Below are 20976 nucleotides of genomic sequence, written 5' to 3' on the forward strand. Positions count from 1 at the left end.
ACAGCCCCGGCACCGCACTCGGCCACACACACACCGCACACTGAGTGAACTGTGCTGGAGGAGTAGTTTCGTGTTCGACCCACATATGGGTAGGGTTCCCGCTGTCCTTAGGCAACAGCGCCGCCTCCTGGCTCTCCCATCGCAGTACGAGAGTTTGTTTTTGTGTGTGTGTCAGTATTTGCTCAGTGGCGCAGGGTCGCGGTGTCTTTCTTTTAGCACCATGTTGGTCTCGTTTGAAGCTGTCTTCAGCTTTGTTGCCGTCCTGTCCCCTGGGTATTCCCTGAGTGGTAACATTGCAGCTGGTAGAGGCTTGGTGTTTGTAGCGATGCAGTGAACTGGGCAGCTTTATGACGGTGGGTCCCGTGCCATTAGTGGACACCTCTCTCTCCTCCGTGACTAGTGTGGGTTGGGCTGTTATCGATTCCCCGGTGTGGATTTGGCGGAATGACACTCAATGCTCATCCCACCCTGTCCGTCTGCTGTCCAAATGTCGGCCTCTGGCTCCATCTAGTGCTCAGTGTAAAGACTGAGGAACTGTGGTTCACTCAGATTGCTGGGTCCACTGGGGGGCAGCGTTGCTCACCTGTGTTTAGACTGAAATCTGAGTACCAGCAGGCAGGCAGTGAAGCTGTGAGACACCGGCTATGAGAGGTTTGTGTGTCTAGACCCGGCCTGTCCGCTCCAGACCGCCCAGCAGGGTGATCGCTCTTAGATAAAGTGCTGCACAGCCAGGATTGTGCTTTCCAGATCAGCAGGTACACGCGCACCCGGGACACAAATGGAAATTGGGCTTCAAGGCATTCGAGACAGAAAACAGGAGACACTTCTTCACACAGAGAGGCGTCACAATCTGAACAAACTCCCCAGCGATGTGGCTGAAGAGACAATTTGGGAACATTCAAAAACAGACTGGATAGGATCCTTGATCACTGAGTTAGTAATGGACACCAAACGAGCGCGATGGGGCGAATGGGCTCCTCTCGATCGGACGCTTTATGTTCTTATGTTCCTGTTCCTCCCAGAGAAGCTCGAGTCCCCAAGTCCAGTTCCTCTTTTTAAAGTGGCCCTGTGTGGACTGCATCTGATGTTTGACTGTTTAAGTGCATCGTTGCTCGAGTCTCCCGTTTATTTCTTGATTGTTCTCGCGTCAGTGTGTTGCAGCTCCGGGTATCTAATTTGCCCTGTGGTGTGAACACAAGCTGATTTAAACTTTACACTTTGTATTAGTAGGCGGAAAAATACATTCCTCGAATTACAAAAACGCAATACAATTGAGAGCCAAACACAATAGAAACCACTTCTGATTTTGCACTGTTTCTCGACACCAGTTTGTAATTGTTCATGCAACGATGGGGCTTCAGTCTAGAGTACCGGTGTCCCGGCGAATAAACGGACAGAAAAAGCCGGGGGTTTCTCAATGTGAACGCAGTCCTTCCTACCACTAATCTGGAAGTGATGATGTTTTTGAAAGACCAACCACTGCAGAGATCAGAGATCAGTCTTCGGCGGGGGGAGGCGCCTGAAGGCAGAGCGGCAGCTGTCTAGACGGGCACCTGCGGGCCGGGTCCTCTCAGTGGAGGCAGGAGCTCTGTGTCCCAGGGCCGGGGGGGGGCTGCTGTAATCATCGCTGGATGTGCTGTTGCATCAACAACCATCTCGGGCCCCCGGGCCGATGTAAACCGGCCCTGTCTGGAGCCGAGGACCCGAGGGGCCGCTCTGTCGCATTCGCTCTGTGCACCCCCTGCCTGCGTTTCTCTATGCATGCGTGTGATTTTGTAGAAGTCGTTCAAAGGCGTTTTAAACCTGTCATGTTTGCAGTAAACCATCCAGTGCTATGAGAGGTTTAAGTGAGGAGAAGCACGTTATTATTTTTATTATTATTATTATTATTATTATTTATTAGCAGACACCCTTATCCAGGGCGATTTACAAAACACAAGAGCATAATAAAAGTACAATACAGTCTAGAATTACAGATCAAAGCATAGTACAAATTACAAGTTCACACGTACATAAGTGCACAAGAAAATATACAGATCATATAGTCCTAGATTGTGAGCTAATAATTGCAGACAAGATGTGAAGATTGTTGATCGCTCAGGGGAAGGGACATAGGGGCAAACAATATAAACTACACGAGTTCTAGCAATGTTAAAGCAAGATGAAGTGCAACTAGATATCCTGTCGATAAAGTGCAATTTTACAGGAGAGCTGAGCCACACAGGGGAATGACAGCTGAGTTACAGGTACAGTTGAATGCTGTTTTGACTTCGGTGGGCAGGTCGTTCCACCATTTAGGGGCCAGAGATGAGAAGGAGCGGCTCTGGAGGAAGGGGAGTGGAGAGGAGGCAGAGTTAGTCTTCTGGCACCGGAATTGTGCAGTGGTCTGGAGAGGATGTATGGAGAGACGAGGGTCTGAAGGTACCTTGGTGCAGTGTGGTCGAGTGATTGGTATACGAGTGTCTTGAACTGAATGCGTGCCGGTATCGGGAGCCAGTGGAGGGAGCGGAGCAGTGGAGCAGCGTGTGCGAATCGGGGCGGAGAGACACCAGACAAGCCGCAGAGTTTAAGCCGTCTCGCAGCAGGGGATGGTTTACTGCAGACATGACCGTCAGAGCTGCATGTCTCGTGTCTCCAGGCATGCCAGAGTTCGGGTTCGGGGGCAGGACCTGAAGCGGGCCTCGAGAGCCCAGAGCGGGCTTTGACAGCTGCCGTCAGTCCGGATCAGAGGGGGGCGGGAGGACCATCTGGTGGAGAGGGCAGCTCCGGAAACGTATCCTCGGTAGTGAGAGGACGGTTGTTGGCCCGTTCGGCAGTAACCGGGCTCCACCGGGGCCCCACTGCACCGCAGCGCACCGACGGAAGGCCTTCCTAACGAATTGCTTTCTCAAGGGTTCTCCGAAAAGTTATCTGAGAGATGTGAGGGTAGAGAAGTTAACATATTTCTCCTGCCCTCCTCGCTGTGTACCTGTGCGATTGCAGCAGGAGGGTGTTTAATAAACCCAGCCCGCTTTCACACCCGAGTGAACAGCTCTGAAGGACGTCCAGCCACTTGTGCATCGTAAACACACAGGACAGGGACGGAGCAGCCGAGGGACAGGGCGCCGCTCGGCACCGCGCACGGCCGGGAGCCCTGCTGCTTTGCGTTGGCACACGATGACTGGACAGAGGAGGAGGACGGCTGCTGGAGTCGACACGTGCGGCTCTATTGTCACACACAGGCCCTTTAGAGTCGGCCCTACCTGTCACAGGAGACGCGCTTTTTATCCGTGTGATTGCTATTCACATGCTAATTGGGGGGTAATATCCATCGTCAGCGGATTTGCTCTTTGTGCCTCGTCCCCTTGACAAGTTCGTTTTTCAACCAGTAGAAACATTTGCGTTTCTGTGATCTTCAGATTCTTTTGTCTTTATTATAATTTCCTTGACGTTTTTCTGTTTCGAAACCGGAAAGATCAGGCCCTCGATGAAGTGAAACCTTTTGCAGATGTATATATATTTATTTATGCATCTCTCTCTCTCGCCTGATCCGCAGATGCATAAATAAAAGCATAATTGATGTATAATTGGTGTGTTCCTCCTCTGTGGTCTGGTTTCTGTGGTGGATTGTTGGCCCGTCTGTTTTAAAACTGCGCTGCTGTATTGTGTGTCTGCTGTATGATGACACGGGAGTCGGTGGTTCTGGACGGAGGCTCGGCGTGCGAGAGATGGGAAGCCGCTTAAACCGCTGCCGAGAGGCTCAGCCATGGGGGGTCTGTCAGCGGGAGACAGGCTTTGATCATGAGTGGCATTTACACGCTATTACAGCCTGCAGAACATGCAGCAGCCAGAGGTTTATTCTCAATAGCAAATCAGTGTAAATAAGAGTGTGTCGGTGTGTGTGTCAGTGTGTGTACGCGCTTGTGGTCACCGTTCCCAGGAGAGAGGGTGTTTAAATTTTAAGAGGCCACTGTTTCTTCTCCCCTCCGCTCCCTAAACAAAGCTGTTGGCAAACTGCATCCTGAAATATTCATCCCAGCCTGTTAAATAATTCACAGTCTCCTTAAATGCACAGTCCCCCCCCACCCCCACCCACTGACGATCCTGAACCAGAACTCCATCCGTCCCGGACACCGCAGAGCCGCTAGCATCAAAGACGCGGACTCGGTCCTGGGCTGCCCAGCTGTGGCAGTGGTGCATGATGGGAAACAGTCTCTCTGTCTCTCTTCCACTGCGGTGCTCCGGCACAGTGATGGTTGTGTAAGAGCGAGACGCACTCCGGTGACCCGGACGTGCATTATGCAAAACCTCTGTCTAACGAGGTGGCATCGTAATGGCTTCTACTAGCAGGAACGTGTTGTTCTCGTTCGGGGGAGAGAACCCTCGGTGTAATCGCTCGGTTGATCTGCACGGCATCAATACTTCATTCAGCTCCGGAGCTCCTTTTCTGCACAAACCCGTTCTCTCCCATCTCTGGGTCCCGTCCCAGTTTAATAATGCAAAACAACAGCCTAGCAGCGCCTCCAACGCAGCGATGATCAGATACACAAAGGAGCAGTGCCCGACACCAGCTGCCTGCGATACTCTACACACACAGCATATCTTTTTGAATGCCAGGCAGCACATATGTAATCCTTGGCTTATTACCATTAAACTCTGGCAGCAGAGGCTGTCAGACCAGGGAAACCGGGAGAAGCATTTCTGGGAGTGTGTTCGGGCCCCCCAGCCCCGCTATCTGTGACTTATAAGTGTGGTGGAAGTGTGTGTCAGACGCTGTGCTCAGTCTCCGGGGGTCCGGCGAGGAGAGACCAGGCGTGTCGGGTTAATGAGATGCCGTTTGTGCGATGGAGGTGTCCCCCCCAAGCTCCCCTCGGCTAATCCTGCATAGCTGCGTCCAGATAGCAATTAAGATGCAGATGAACGATTAAGCTCGTCTGCTTGAGATTGCTACATGTACAAAATATATTAATTTCACAGCTTCGGGCAACTGTTTTTTTTAAATGGATGCTGTAGTCTCTTTCTTTCTTTCTTTCTTTCTTTCTTCATGAATAGAAATGGCAGAAGCGAGCTGAACCGCAGGCAGGCATGTTGTGCCGAGTGGCAGGGTGTCTTGCGATGGTTAACCCTCCGCTCTGCCTCTCTTCATTCTTGTCGAAGTGAACGGGCCGTAATGGGGGCTGTAGAAAGTGAAGCGACAATGGCTGAGGCTGAAACGAACGCTGTACGTCTGGTTGGCAGCACACACCTTGGCCGGTTTACAGTGCTACCGGCCAAGGAAGGATCGCGTGCAATGGAAGATTGTTCCTCAATGTTGCAGTACTAGTTTTGGTTAATCGAAGAATTGATTGGAAAATGCAGGCAGAGAGCACCAATCATTCAGAAAGAATTTGTCACGATTCTCTTCAGAAATGCAGTATTTTAGGGTCCGCTCTGTTTGCGTGTGCTGTGCAGCTCACCTCTCCTCTTCGCTTGGAAAGCTCTGAGTCGCAATACGAGACCCCGTCCCCCGTCCACCACGGGCCTCGGACTCTTACCGAAGAAAACCCGGGCCGAGCCGCACCAGTGGCGTGGAATAGAACTGTGTTTAATATGAGTGGCTCCACTTCAGGGACATTTTCTGCGTTTTTGGTGTACATTTTAAATGCATTTACAGCGGATGAGCCGGTATTATTTAAAAGTCTCCTTCCCTTCCAGCAGTGCATCTCGGAGCATCTTGGTTTATTCATTTTTTTGTTTATTTATTTATTTATTATTGTCTTCATTGCTGAATGTTGTTCCTCCCGAATGGCTATAAATAAAACACAAACGCACAACTTTTGTCCTCCGGAAGAGAGCGAGTGAGCGAGAGAGACGGGCCTGCTTGTTCCCTGTGCTGCAGCTGGGGGCGAGTCGGGCCGGCTGTGTGGCTCCTGGCCGGGCTGGCGGGCGGCGCCGAGTGCCAGGAGAGGGTGAGTGCGTGTCTGGGCAGCGGCACCCGGCCTGTATACCCCGTGGCTCCTTGTGCAATGCCAGCTCTTCACAACAAAGTGAGGAAGTTTTATTATTTTATAACCACACATTTATGTGTTTGTGAGGTTTTTCAATGAATGTCTCCTAATCATAGCCTGCTGTAAGGTCACTGTGTATCCTCTCCGTTTTTGGCCAAGGTCGCACCAGTAACATCAGTCGAAGGGATTGTTTGTTTCGGAGAGAGAGTTTGTATGTGAGAGAGAGAGTGTGTGAGTGTGTGTCTGTGTGTAGGAGGTGATGGCAGGTCGGAGAGCACAATCCCAGGGGGCTGGATTCCTTCCCCTCAGCTGTTTGGGTTTGATTCTGGCCCGGGGGCTGAAGCCATTATAATTGTTTAGTCTTTATGAAGAGCGGGGAGAAAACTGCCCGGGAAATCTGCCTGGGAAAAATAACACCGGAGCTGTGCGTCTGCCCCTGACAAGAACCACACACACCCCCCGCCTCGCTCTACCCAGATCCCCTCTCTCCCTAATGAACGCGCGCGGCCCGCGCGACTCCGGCGGCGTAGACCCGGGATGGGGCACCGGTCTAATTGGGGGTGAGCTGCGCAGGAATACCAGCCACGGCATCGAGAGAAGGATGAGGGCTGAGGAGACGACGGCTTTCCTTGGTTGTCGTTTTGTGTGCGTCGGCTTCGGAGCGTCCACCCCCAGAGTGACTGATACCGGTTATGGCTGTAATCATTAATTGGATCGACGGGGCTGTCTTGGCGTCTGATTATTAATAAAATCTTATTTAGGAAATTGGCTGCCCTTGAATAATGCAGACGGATGAGCTAGAGAGACCTCAGACAGCCTAACCTTCAGGAGAAATAAAACCCAAACAAACCACGAATCTTTACACCTCAGAGCAGTTACCAAAACCAAAAACGTCCCCTTTTAGATTGAAGCCCGTCTTATTCAAATCGCAAAGGCTGGCATTTGGTTTGTAAAATTAAAGGGGAGTAAAGTTCCTTATGAATAATGAGCACCGCAGCTTTTAGTGCTGGTTGGAGCTCGGCTCGTGTCGGAGGTCCTGCAGCGAGTCTCTGACGGAGGACTGCAGTAAACTACAGTAAGCAGCTCTGCCTTTCCCCCGGCTGTGCTTTGTCATTTACATGCGAGAAATGACTTTCTCTGTTCTTGTTTTTTTCCTTTCTTCTTTGAAAAGGAAAAGTCATGCTGACACACCTCCGGGGCTGAGCGATACGTCTGGGAATCTGATCATTCTGGATGTACGTTTTTTTTTACACCTGGCTTCCTCCTAATATTCTCCTTCTGCGTCGGGCAGAGCAGCGGCTCCCAACCCTAGACCAGCAACCCAACGTCCCAGCAGTTCTTCTTCCAATCAAGATCTCGATTACTTAATTGCACTAATAATTTCCCTAATTAATCATTTTAAACAGTTGGAGTTTTCATGTTAAATGTAAAATTATATGAAAGCACTTGAATTCTCCAGCTTTTTGGTAGGATAAACCCTTTCAAGAGCTGTGAACAAAGAGGACACCTTGAACAAGACCCAGACGTCCCCGTCCTTCACCGCACCGGAGCCTAATGACTGCAATTAGTGCCGGTGCTCGCCTGTGACGCCCGCCGACGGCCCGGTGCTTCTCCTCCACCGACGCCCCGCTCTCCGAGGCATTGGTTCGCCTGGACTGACGCTCCTCTCCCGCGCAGAGATGAGATGATGGATTAGCCAGGCGAAGGACCTGTAGCCGCACGGAAACTAATTGTCAAATCTATTTCCCTGTCCCTAATTAGCCGCAGTGCCCTTTCATCCTGCCCTCCTCCGTCGCTGACCTGCCCATGCGTTTCTGGTGCTTCCCCTCCGACGCAACTGTATTAAATGGCTTCGGTGTGGGACAGCTGGGTTGACCCTGAGAGACTCCCGGGCCTCACCGGGGGGCGCTGTGCCTCAGATCTCGCTGGAAGGAATCCGAGTCAGTTCATTCTGTTTTATTAAACTCTCCGGTATGAACTGACTGGGATGTGTAATTGGCAACATAAGGATATCTGACATCCCCTTCCCCCACCACCACACACATGCCTTTGCTGTGCTGTTTTTTATAGCTGTGATTTTTGCTGTCGTTTTCTTCTTCCTGTGTACCTGTGTGTGACAATAGTTGGATATGATCAGCCAATCCTCACTGGTTTACAGTCGCACTTTTTCCTTTTCTCACTCGTCACCTCGGATAAAATTAAAAATCGTGTAACGTTAAGCGAGACACGACTCCGTGTCACCTCCTGAACGGCACAGTTTCACTCTTCCCCACAGCACCTGCGCCCGGAGAAGGACGAGCTCGTTACGGCTAACGACCGGACAGATGCCCCTGAGTTTTTACCTTCGACTTTGTTGGTGTAATTAACTCTGCATCATTTAATTCATAAATACTACCCTTTATGCTCCCAAAAATGGTAAATCAGAGACAGTTTCCGTCCTGTTTACCCCTGGAGAGAGTGAATGTCCACCATCAATCCCCCCCACCCCCCCGGCAGGAGGAATGATGTCACCTGAGTCTCTGGGACCCCTGGGGGCAGCGCTGTAGTGGACTGCAGGCTCTTCTTCGTCGGTGGTTTTACTTCTGCACCTTCGCTGTGGGTTCTGTCTCAAGTTACCTGACGTTGAAGGGCGCTTTTTGTCGTAGCCTGGCCCGGATCGTTTTTAATTCTTATTGATTAAAGATTAGAGTGTGATGGAGGGACGTTGATCCAGCTGGAATAGGACTTTATCTCGACACGCTCGGAGCCTCCTCCCTCAGTGCAAGTCTGTGTAACAGTAGGACTGTGCTCACTGTAGCTGTGTGTATTGATTGCTTTGTCTGGAGGATCTTGTTACCCTCCTTCCAACGGAGAGAGATTTTCTCAGATGGCTTGCCGGCGAGGCCAGGCGTGAGGTCACTGTGGAGTCATCGATTCATTCCTCTCACCGCTGGCAACTATGTAACTGGCTCCGAGCTCCCGCTGTGGCACGGGTGTAATATGGGGTCTGTTCTCTCCGGGGTGGCACGGGGGTGCGTCTGAGCCCAGAGAGGTGTGGTGTCTGCCGGTCGGCTGCCGTCCTTCACCGAGCCGGCGATGCGAAGCTGGCTGCCCTTCCCCTCGGCTCTTCCCCCGCCTCGTTGTCTGAGTAATCGGGTAATTAGGGATATCGTAGCCGGCGTGTTAATCCTCCGTGTCTGTGCGAGTGGCTACAGGCAGGCGCGGCACGCGTAGGATAGCACTGTGACTTGGGGCGCAGCGCGGTTTGTGTCTTGTGTGCTCAGGAATGTATATTGGGGTGTGTGGCTGTCTTGCGGGTCTGCTATTTATTGCACACTTTTTAAATCGAATGCATAGCGTTTGTGTTAGCATAGGCACCCGGCCATTTTACTTATCTTGTCCAGAAAGCTGTTGGATTTTGAGGGGAGGAGACGGTAAAAGATCTCTCCCTCTTAAATCTGTCGGACCACTGCCTAGGAATACTTCCCAGGTCTGAGAAAAAAAGCCACCGGGAAGATAAAATAAATCCAGGACACAAACTGAATTCCTAAAAGCTTTTCTGTCCTGTAAAGTTAAATACTGACCCTGTTATCCTGTCTACAAGGGCTTGTCCATGCTGAGCCCTGACCTTCACGACATGGTCAATACGGAGTCCATCAATCCAGGGGTCTGCAGGGGCCGGAGGACCACCCCCCGCTCCTCTCCGTAACAAAACCCGTCTTGTCGATGGAGCTCTCCTTTAGAGCTGTCGAGATGGGGAGTTAATGAAGTGTACTTAACGTATCAGGTTGTGCTTGGCTTCCCCGGGGGCTTTACAGCCTGCTTGGCTAGGTGGTCTTTCTGCAGCTTCCCAGTAATTGAATTGTACATATGTAAAATAAAAGGGTGAGGGGGGTTAAGGCTTTGAAGGGCAGGACAGAGAGATGACCTATTCGATGTGTCAGACGGGCTTCAGGGCGGCCCAGAAAGGAGACTCTTTAACCGTGGATTCTCCCTGTAATGAGGCTTTTAGGACTGGGATGTAAGGGTGTGTGTGTGTCGGTTTATTTGTGGGTGGGGAGGTTTGACAGCCGACCGCATGAAGGGACCGGTCCAGGGCGGGGTTTCCAGGCGGCCCGGTATGTGGTCGGCAGGCCGTCAATTTGAAAAGATCAGCTAATTCATTTACAGTAGAAAAGCCCACGGGATTACAGGGGCAAAGCAATCCTTTTCTCGGCTCAGCCAAAAGACAATGCAGCCCCCCGCCCCACCTGCCAAAGCGAGTATGAGGTAATCCGGTCCAGAAAGCCCGTTCTAATTAAAAAGAAAGATTGAATTGACTCCTCGGCTCACCCCTCTCAATCCCTCGCGCTGATTGGCGCCGCTGTCGGCCCGGTGGCATCGCTTTTTGTGTGCGTTTGTTTGCCCCCCACACACACACACACTCTTCCCTCTGTACTGTAATAACTAGAAAAATATAAAGCCCTGGATTGATTAAATGTAGACGTTAATCTCGCTGATGTTTATTTTCACGTCTGCGCCCTCGTCAGACAGCACTCCAACAGATCGCTTTTCCCCGTGTCCAGGTCAGAGTCCCCACGGTCTGCCCCAGTCCCCCGCACCCTCTCCTAATCTCCCAGTTTCAGTCAGGAGCCCAGTGTGTTGGACTGGGAATATTACTCCGGCTCCCCCCCGTACCCCCAGAGATGGAAACGGGGCTGCATTGGTGTTCAGTAACACAGTAACCCAGTATTAACCCAATATATATCGGCTGGGAATTCGCTGCTACTACAGGGAACAATGGAAATGAAGTCATGTGACTAGGAAATATGTTACCCATGTTATGCATGGATCCTGGACTCCTGTCTTCCCAGTGCGGCCGCTGTGTGTGTGTGTGTGTGTGTGAATATACTGAGCAATTCCCCGACACACACACCTTCATTATTACTCTCTCACACGCTGTCCGCTATCTACACATGCAGGAATGTCCTGTAATGGGATTCTCGGACTCCTGTGCTCTATGGATTACAGACATCGGCTCTGTCAACGACGCTTTTTATTAAAGATCGATTTTAATACTTTCCCTTTGGTTCAGCTGTGGTTCAATTACAGTCGGCTCTTCGGTTTGCTCGGGATCGAAGCAGGATCGCTCTCTGTACCTCCGTCTGTGGTGTAAGAGCTTCACTGCAGGGCTTAATCAGGGAACACCTTTTAATCTAATATTTACACTGCTCGTCTCTGTGAGGTGACGGGGACTTCGGGCCTCTTGAATTGCTGCTGAGACACTAAGACAAGACAAGTCAAGTCAATCCCAGAAGAACACACTCTTATGGCCGTGCCCGTCTCTCGGCTCCACGGCTTTAGAGTGAAGTCAAAGCACAGGGGAGACCTAGTCCACCTATGAATTCCTCTTCTACGAGAAGAAAGAAGTGTTTGTGATCGTAAAGAGAGGCCGGAGTCTTGTGCTGTCCTCTGAGTGGCGGCCGTGCATCACATCGCAGCTGTCCACTGGGCAGATCATTAATGCCCGCTGTCTATTGGCAGCTCATCCACAGTGCCGGTGGCCCCTTGTTCTGATGAGACGTACGTCTGTGGCCGAGTTAATCACGCCGGCCATCCGGCTTCACAATAGCGCTGATTGTGCTGTTGTCCCGGCATCGGTGGCGCTGTCATCAGCCTGGTGCCTGCTGGGAAAAGGGCTGCCTCTGTCCTAATGGACGAGGCTGTGGTGTCATCCACTCCGCATCTCCGCTCGTCCTGCAGCCCTCTGTGCTGCGTTGTGGCTCGGCACGGCTCTGGGGCAGGCCGTCAATCTTGCGCTCTAGTTAAGTGCCCTGGCTGAGGAGAGCCATAAAATGTTTACTACGTGCTGTGGAATGAATAGCATCAGGCGTGTTACAGCTCTGCGTGTCCCGCGGGACTCCGGACTCCATGAATCACGGCCCGCACACACACGCTGCCCGAGCAAATGCTTGTGTGCTCTCACAAAGTGCTTTGAGATCCAGGCAGTATACAGCGAGGCTATTGTGTGTGTGCGTGTGTTTGTGTGTGTATTTCCCACCATGAATGTAAGCTTGTTTTTGCAAGAGGAAAACGGATCAAGGAAAGAAAGGGGGATGAGTTTCAGGATAAGTTATGTTTAACTGTAGTGTGACTCCCAGCCCAGCCCAACCCATCCCAGCTCCCCTCTCCACGGCCACAGCTCGGCATCGATACGCATCCACAGCCACTCTGTCCACTCTGCAGCTGCTGGAATCATCTCATATTAGCCGTCTCTCTGAAAGCGCCTTTGGCTCCAGAGCAAAAAAACAGTCCTGCGTCATAGTGCCATGGCAACGCAGCGGGGGGGAGGCAGGGCACTGGACCGCAGCTGTACAGCCCCCCCCCCTGGGCCGAGAGATGACCGGTCGTCTGGCCTGGCGCTCCAGCTCTGTGTATCTAACGCCGTCCATATACAGTGCCAGTGCATATAGTTCTACTGACACGACCCGTGGGGCTCTGGCTGGGCACGGGTCGTGACCTCTGTCGGCCCAGGACAGCACACTGAGGACCGGGCGGGGGAGGGGGGCGTTGAGGGAAGCCACAGCCCCCCGTCTCGGTGTGAAGCCTCGTTAAATTGGCTCAATTACACATTAGTGTTGTGATGACACCCTGCGGCTGCAGTGGAGTGGAAAATCTAAGAGACTCGGAGGTTTGTCAAGAGCTTTTTTATTGGGGGCTCGTACTGGGCCACGGAGTGGTGGGGGGGTCCTTTAATTGATTCCATGTAATAAAACCAGACGAGTGGGACATCTGACACTAGACGTTAAGTGTTCTGCGAGCGCTGGCGATTGAGCGTTACGGGTTTGTGTGTCCTCTCACCCTGCGGATCGTAACTCCTTTGCTTCCCAGCATTCCTCCAGACCCCCCCACCCACATTATTGAGATGCCTGGGGGGGCTGCTCCGGCCCCGCGGGCTTATAAGTGTCCTCTTCCTTTGCAGGGGACGCGTGTCATCCCTGCGACCCGCTCTCCTGCAGTTAGTCATGATACAGGGGTGGGGTTGTTTCTGTGTTTTTGTGTGTTTGTTTCTGATTGCCTCGCTCTGCTCTGTGCCGCGGCAGCTGGTGCCAATTGCTGAACAGCAACAGCGATGTCACCCCCCGACTCGTCACACTGCCAGAGTGGTCCAGAGAGAGAGAGGGAGAGGGAGAGGGAGGGAGGAAGTGATACAGAGAGAGAGAGAGTGATATGAGGTTCAGACTCTGTTAACGAGGTAACCAGCTGTCGCTCAGACCACCGATCCCGTGACGGTTTGTTTTCCTTGTCAGTTGCCACGTCTCGATGAACCAGTTCCTCCCTGTCAAAAGTCCGCAGACGAGGAAGGCCTGAATAGACCCTTTGTCGTTTGTGCCAGAGCGCCGTGAAGGATGCAATTGAGCGCACGGTGAAAACTACAGCCCTGTGCGGTAAACCTGACAGTCAGGAAGAGGAAGGAGAAGCGAGAGTTGTTCCGTTTGATAACAGAGGGCTTTTGTGTCTCCCTCACGTGCCAGACGCTGTGGACCCGTCTGCTCAGGGCCTTACGGCACAAACGGGCCTTTGCAGAAAAGTTAACAAAAATAAATCAATAATTAAATGAAAAGTTATGCATAAACTGAGTGGCACTTAGTGTCTCTGTGTCTTTAACTGCTGGTGCTGAATGATGAATCGTCCCGGACTCCCATCAGAGAAGTCATGATTAATTAATTGTCGCTGCGATTGGGAAGGAGCGGCCCGGAGACGCAGCTTCCCTGTTATGTAAAGCGCTCGTTGACAGTGGAACGGGGCCGCTGCTGAGGGAGGGGGCGGCTCCGGGGTCTGGTGAGGTAGAGGAGAGCGGGGGTGGACGATGAATGGGGGAGGAGGATGTGTGTGTGTGTAGGAGCCTGCCGTCTCTCCCATTCATCCTATGCAAATGAGCTGTGAATCGGCCGCGTGCGGTTGGCTGCCCGAGCTGCGGCTGCCGATGAGCCTATCTGAGAGAGAGAGCTAGGAGGAGGGGAAGAGGAAAGTGGCGTGTGAGGCAGACCAACACACACAGAGAGAGGGAGAGGGAGGTGTGTGTTCGCGGTTGGAAGGAGCAGCAGCAGCAGTGCCTGACAACGTGAAACCCCGAGAGCTGGGAGAGACTCGGCGCCCATCCCTGTCACACCGTGTCGAGGTCAGGGAGACGAGGGGGGAGAGAGAGTGAGAGAGGAGGAGGAAGAAGAAGAAGAGGGGCAGATCGGGCATCTTCCTTCTGCCTTTTGTCTGTGTGCGGGCGGCACCTCGCTCACGGCGCTGGCAGTAACGAGACCTGAAAGAATCACGTCTCATTAACGGACACCGAGAAGAAGAAGAGGAGAAGGAAAGGTGGGGGGGTGAATACTAATCCTAAGGCCACTCCTTCTCCCGCCTCTTTCCTCTCTCTGCCTCTCCCGAAGTTCACTGGCCGGGGCTGACGGCTGCTCCACTCGGCACCTGTCGGGAGCGTGTGCCGGCCACCGCCACGACCCGGCCCCACGGGAGGAGACCGCTCTCGCCTCGGCTTCGCCGGAAAAGAATAGCATCCCGCTCCCCCGCCGCTCCGGGGTTGTTTTTCTCTCTCGTCTCCTCCGCCGCTCCTCCTCCGGGCTGCAGCTGTGAGCGTCTCTGGCGGGGTAGGCAGGCGCTCAATTGCTTTTCTTTCATTCTAGAGAGAGCGAAGAGAGAGAGCTAATGTGGTTTGGAGAAAAAAGTACAATCAAGACAGCAGCTGCCTCTTTTCTTTGGGGCTTCCTGGACTCGGTGGGGTTTTGTGCTCTCTGTGTGCCGCCCAGCCCGCTCGTGTCCTGCAGTTATAGAGCACACATGCCTGCGGAGGTTAACCTTTGACCTACAGACGGCCGTGCGGTTTGGGGATGTGATCTGACTCCCAACTTAAAGACACGCAAGTTGTACACAAACCCGACAAAGGAGGACAGGCGAAACTCAATGGGCGACCCAGGTCTGGTGTTTGCCGTTAGACTGGCTCCTTAACGTGCCCGTGAATTGTGCAGAGCTCCCAGTCTCACAGGAAAGGATGATAACGGGGTCTGCAGGGCAACCCTGAGAGACAGACGCACACGTGCCGAGAGGGCGGAGAGACGGAGAGAGATCCACAGCTCTCTCCGAGACCCGCGTCAACAGATGAGAGGAGTCTGTCCGGCCCCGTCGTCCTGGGCTTTCGACCCGGCGATACCGAGCTGATACTGGGCTGGGCTCCGGCCATACGTGCTACAGGGGAAAGCTGATGAAGCCTTTATAGCGCCCCAGCTGGGTCCGAGTGAGGCGCTGGGTGTCGGCAGAGAGACGGGCGCTTCGGCACTGAGGGGATCACTGAATAGGACTATTTTTGGGGGGGACGCCGAGATCTGACCACCCCTTACTGGCAGGTGTGTTGCCCACCCATGGCACTCCTTTACGGCGCCCCGCCCACGCCCCTGAGCTCACGGAGCTGACGGCTGCCTGGCTCCCCCCCCACCCTGGCCACGCTCTGAGGACTTCCCTTCGCTGGAGAGGACAGGGGGGCGACGCTCGCTCAGCATGGACGACTCCAGCATTTTGAGGCGCCGGGGGCTGCAGGTAAGGGACGGACAGACGGCGGGACAGGGAGGTGCTGGACAGTCCAGTTCCTGCAGATTGGCGATGGTCCTGGAGAGAGTGTGTTGTGTGGGTGGCTTTAGTCTCAGAATAGGAATGGACTGACAGTCTCTCCGTTGTCCTCTCCTCCGTTCCTCTCAGTATGTTGTCGACGGTGTATTGGCACTTGGAGGCCATGGGGTCGGAGGTCAGTGTGGGGCAGCGAGGGGACAGAGAGGACAGATGCACAAACCCACAGCCCCCCTCACCCTCATCTGAACCGGACGGCCTTCCCCCGCTCTGTTTGCGAGCTGCATTAGAGGGTGGCACTCCCACACCAATCAATCTTGGCGAGTGTCATGTGTACAGAGAGTGCTTTATGGTCCCGGCAGCGCTGTGTGTGTAACACGTGTGTCACAGAATAGATTTGACTGTCTGAAGCTTCCGAAACGGAGCCTCCCAGTGTTTTACAAGCTCCGCTGTAATTGAGGGTCTGGTGAGACGCACAAACCAGAAACTTTATGAGGAGGTAGATGGGTGTGTGGATTGTGGAAGGTGTGGCTTAGCAACTTGCAATACTGTCAGTTATTATAGTAGAAAAACAGAAATGGAGAGAGAGGGGATGTGAGGCACAGAGAGAGGAGACACAGAATGAGAGACAGTGTGATGCTGGTCCCAGGTCTTTCTCCCACGGTGTTTTATACGCACGCCCTCTGCGGTCTCGTCTGGCATCGGGCCCCTTGCGATTCCAGTACTCCTGGCAGCAGCAGGTCCATTCATTCTTCGCTGCCCCGGCTTCTGTCATGCGTGTGATCAGCTTGAGTCTGTAGGAAGGGTTCTGCAGGTCAAAAAGTGGGGAAAGTGCTCAGTGCCAGATTTATAGACAGTCTTATTGACGTAGATATCGACTGCTTGTGTGTGCGCTGATTAATAACCAAATCCTTCAAGCCAACGTGTCCACGTCAGCACTGAGCACGCGAGGATCGGCCCAGCGCTCCACTGACGCGTCGCAGGAACGTTCCTCCGCAAACGGGGCTCCATTCGCAGGCCAGACAGATGGGAATTCGCCGGGCGGTGGTGTCTCTTCACGGCTCGTGTGTTTGCGCTCCGTGGAGAGGGAGGCAGAGGCAACGCTATAAATAATAACGCTGATAAAAAGAGGTGTTGTTTTTTATTCCTCTGAAATACGTGTAGGAAGCAGAACGCGTTGCATTTCAATTGGCACTCGAGTGTGTATTTTCCTACTCTTTCAGTGCAGTAGTGACTAATAAAAACACGTCTTCTTGAACCCTGGCTCTCTGGGTGTCTGTGTGGAACTGTAGAGCCGCCCTCCTGCCCCTCTCCCGTCAGTTCTCCCCCCGTCACCCTCAAGATCGTTGTTTGACTGGTTTGTATGAATGTTATGTATGTATTTGGTCCCTTTGAAGTCCACACACTTCTGATATTGTAATATTGTTTACGAGGAGCATCTGGTATCTCTTCAGTTTCCTCCTCAAGCGTGTCAGAGCAAGAGGGGCTATTTTTAAGCCTGGGGTCAAAGGCCGACTGAGGGGCCTGTTGTTTGTTATATGTAGCACGGATAATGGAGAGGGAGTTGCGACAGAGAGAGAGAGAGAGAGAGCACAGATGCGGTGATATTTCCACCAGAAGTGGCCGAGAAATGGTGAGAGAGGCGTGTTTTGGTGATCCAGTGACCGGCTGGGTGGGGGGGTGGGGGTGCGATATTGAAGGGGAAGAAAGACGAGTCAAATAAACCCAAAGCAGGATCAATGGAAAGTGTTTCGTTTGCTATTTTTATTGCCCTCCTCTCGTTTTTCATTCCTCCACCTTGTGCGACAGATTCCCTCGCAGGCGCAAATCTGTTCTCCTCCTCGATTGCGCTCTTGCTCGAGTGGTTTGGCACGGGGCGCGGGGGCGGGGGGTAGATTGCACCTGCGGGGCGGCTGTGAATGAGAGCGAGAGGGCGGGGGGGGGGGGGGTTTGCTTCGTGGAGGATCGCTGGAGGCAGGAGTTTAAAAGCTAGTAACTGCTTATAAAAAAGCTTTTAGTCAAGCGCAGTTGCACAGAATTAACTTGGTGTTTAGAGAGAGGCCCCCTTAATGCGTTAATTGCAACCATTACATGCATCTGATCAGCGAGACGTTGCGTCGGTCACGCTGCGGTTTAAACGGGAGTTGTGGTTTTTGTTCACAGACAATTTAATACAGTATTATATATAAAAAAAAAAGATGTATTGTTTGTATTACAGGTAGATTTTTGCTAAATATGTCTTATTAATTTGGTTAAATGCAGTGTTGGTAAATGTCTAAATTTCCGAACAGCTAGTAAATGACCCTGGAAAGTAACTGACTGAACTGAAGGGAATTATAAATAACTCTCATCTGTAAACTGAGCAGCACTAGAGACGTATCAGTGTATTTGTGTCCCTGTTGACAGTTCATGAAATGCAAAACTCCTCTCTCTCTTCGTAAGAGGGGAAATGAGTTTTAATATTTTTGTCCGACTCAGATGTTGACGTTAAAACAACAATCGCACCCTTTGAAACTGAAGTGCATCCTGGGAGAACGGACCCCTCCGAGATGGTCGTGGCACCGGTTGGGTGTTTCTGGCGAGATGCTCCGCTCCGTGCTGTTCGGCCTTTGGCGTCCTTGTTAGTTTTCAGACCCTTGTTTCTCCTCTGTCTCATCCTTCCGAGTGCCTGGTATTGAAACGGCGCCAGCGCAAACAAAAAAGCATTTATATCTTAGTGGAATTTCTCCAGCGTAATCTCCTTTACTTTTTAAAGGATTTGAAGTCATTAAAATAAATCTTTCGGACTTGTCTGGAGTGTATTAGCCTCATTTGTTTCCCTTTTTGGATCAGGCATATGTATATATATATATATCCTCATGGTTTAGGACAAACTCGCAGACCCCGCAGATTAATCCCTGCCTAGAGGTTTGCGGTCGCTGGTCGGGCAGGGATCAGGCTTTGTGTTCGTGTGCGTCCATCAGCTGCTGCTGAGCGAGACCTTGTTCTGCAATGAAGTGTGGTGAAGCGCACCCGTCCCCTGGGCAGGTAAGAGCGAGTCGGGAGCAGTCTTCGTGAGATACGGACGAGGCCCAGAGCAGGAGAGCTGCTGTGCGTTAATAACGGTTAATAACCCACGACCTCTGCTGAGCTGTGGCTGTGTGTGACTGCGGCGCGTTGTAGTCCGGAGATTTGAGGTGTTTTTAGACGGAGAGGGAGAGAGAGAGAGAATGAATGAGAGAGAGACTGAGAGACGACAGTAGCCTTGCTCGGGTATATTGGGCCTCGGCGGATTCACAGTCGGTGAAATCTGCACAATCCACTCTTAACACAGAAAAGCCGACTTAGCGCCGCTGCCGAGTTTCACGTCTGGCCTCCCTCTGCCCTCCTCCCCCGGCCGAGAAGGCACGGCGGCTCGCGTTGCGCCGACTCTCCTGGCCCGTCCGGTGGGTGAGCGAACGCTCTGGGTTGCCGCAGCCCGTCACGGTTGTGTTGAATTGCGTTTCGTTGCGTTATACTGTGATTGTACAGCACTGATTTAGTTTCTAATCCGATTATATTCACTTTGCCGGTTGCTGCTGTTATACTAAACTAAATAACCGAAATAAATACTGTCTCAATCTGCTGAAGAGATCTGCCCCAATTATCTGATACTGGAATCAAAACCAGGAGTCGACTAAAACGGGCCTTTTGGGGGGGATGTGAATTTGAAAGTCGGGAGCTAATCCTCAATTGGGTTCGTTCAGGGTAAGTGCACTTGCAATCTTAATTTCCTCTCTGCCCGGCTCATTCCTAATCTGTGGGTCTTGGGTTCGAGCTGTAAATGGTGCCGGAGATTTTCGGGTGTGGGGAGTGTGATGGCAGGAATTTTCCGGTTTCAGGAGTAATTATCCTGCAGTGTTTTAAAACAGAATGAAGTGAGAACTCCCAACCGCTCTGTCGGCAGAACAGCGTCGCTCCGAAGAGCGCCAGTGCTGCGGGACACCGGCCTCTCGCCGTGCCGGTTAGAGCGCCAGACGGGGAGCACGGCCCGAGGACTCGGCCCATCAGCCCTCCTCCGCCAGCTCAACATCTGGGCGTTCCAATGTGATGACATCATCCCTCAATTGTAGATTATCGGCATCCGGAGCCGAGAGAGAAACCCTGTACCTTCGCCAAGCTTTGACATGGAGACGAGAGATCAGAGTTTCTTGGCCAGTTTGGGAGTAGTGCAAGTCTGGCACAAGACTCCGTGTCCGGGATGTGTTGTAGTAGAGAGCCGGCCGGTGTGCCGGAGTCGGTAAAGATGCCCATTTAGGCAGCAGCGGGCAGTACCAGTACTGCCCTTGTGACCGGACCCTTGGATTGTCTTACAATGAGACAATGAGTAGTGTGGCGGCCCATCGCGCAGGTGTGTGCGAGAGAGAGGAGGCCGAGGAAGGGCGCCGAGCTGAGCAGGCAGCTCTCCCTGTCTGACCCAAAGCCCGGGCGCTCTCGTGCCCTGCGGGTCCAGATGATTCCAGAGGGAAACCATTAAAGGATTGAGTTCAGAGACGGAGATCACATCTGTATTAACAAACCATTTACTACTGAGCTGCCTGCATTACGTGGTTTTATTTTTTATCTGCAGTTTTTAGTCAAATCAGTATTGGGCAATAACTAATAAACACAGCAGGCCGAGTTCTGTCCTGAGTAACTCCTGAGTAGAACAGCGCTCCAAAAAACACACAAAAGCAAAGAAAGTGTGAGCTGTTCCTGCCCCCCACTCCTCCCCAACCAATGAACAAACCAGGGGGAAGAAATGAAAGCAACCCTTTTGGCAGGAAGTGGCACCTGTTGTGCTCCCCCCCCCCCCTCAGGATGCTGGTCGCACACTCGGCCTGCGCGGGGCTTTTATTCTGCCCCCCCACGCCGCCTCTGCCCTGGTCTCTCGGTGCCGAGCCCTGCCCTCACCGTGCCAGCGCTCGGGATAAGTGAATTAGCGCTGGGAGATGAGATCAGCCCGTATCCTTGGTGAGAGCAGATGGAGGAGCACGCGGATATGAGCTCATCCCTGGGCTGGAGGGGCGGGAGAGCAGGAGAGGAGGTTTCAAACCGGGATAAACTAGGCGGAGGATAAATGTGCGGAACCCACGCAATCCCCCCAAATCTAGCTCGCTTTAGTTAGGCTTGAACTCCTCTTCTGTTACCCCTTCTTTGATGCTGATGTTTTCGTAGCCTTCCTGATCCAAAAAGGAGAAGGATTCAGATATCTTTTATTAGCTCTTTCATCAGGTAGACAGCCTTTGTATAAAATACAGCGCGTATAGGTGTTGTTTTGTGTGTTTTATATTTGCCTATCACACCACAAAGAACAGCTGCTGCAAATCCTTCTCTCGGGGCCAGCAGGGGAAGTGTGAGGGGGAGGTATTTCAGTGTGGCGCACAGTGTGTCTTCTACGGACAGTCCAGCGTGGCGCTCGGCC

The 20976-nt window shown here is 52.5% G+C and overlaps 1 protein-coding gene across 4 annotated transcripts in view; it reads left to right on the forward strand.

Moving 5' to 3' along the window:
- Positions 1 to 20976, forward strand: part of mast2 (microtubule associated serine/threonine kinase 2) — a 91927-nt gene that overhangs the window by 22431 nt on the left and 48520 nt on the right. The window contains exon 1 of one of the 4 annotated variants that reach the window (XM_066692436.1): positions 14004 to 15527. The exons of the other annotated variants lie outside the window; for them this stretch is intronic. Coding sequence (XP_066548533.1) covers positions 15489 to 15527 — 39 coding nt within the window. The 5' untranslated portion in view covers positions 14004 to 15488. Of the gene's footprint in view, positions 1 to 14003; positions 15528 to 20976 lie in introns of those variants that run through there. 4 annotated transcript variants of the gene reach the window in all.

This window comes from Amia ocellicauda, chromosome 19 (genome assembly GCF_036373705.1).
Source record: "Amia ocellicauda isolate fAmiCal2 chromosome 19, fAmiCal2.hap1, whole genome shotgun sequence".
Taxonomy (NCBI): Eukaryota; Metazoa; Chordata; class Actinopteri; order Amiiformes; family Amiidae; genus Amia; species Amia ocellicauda.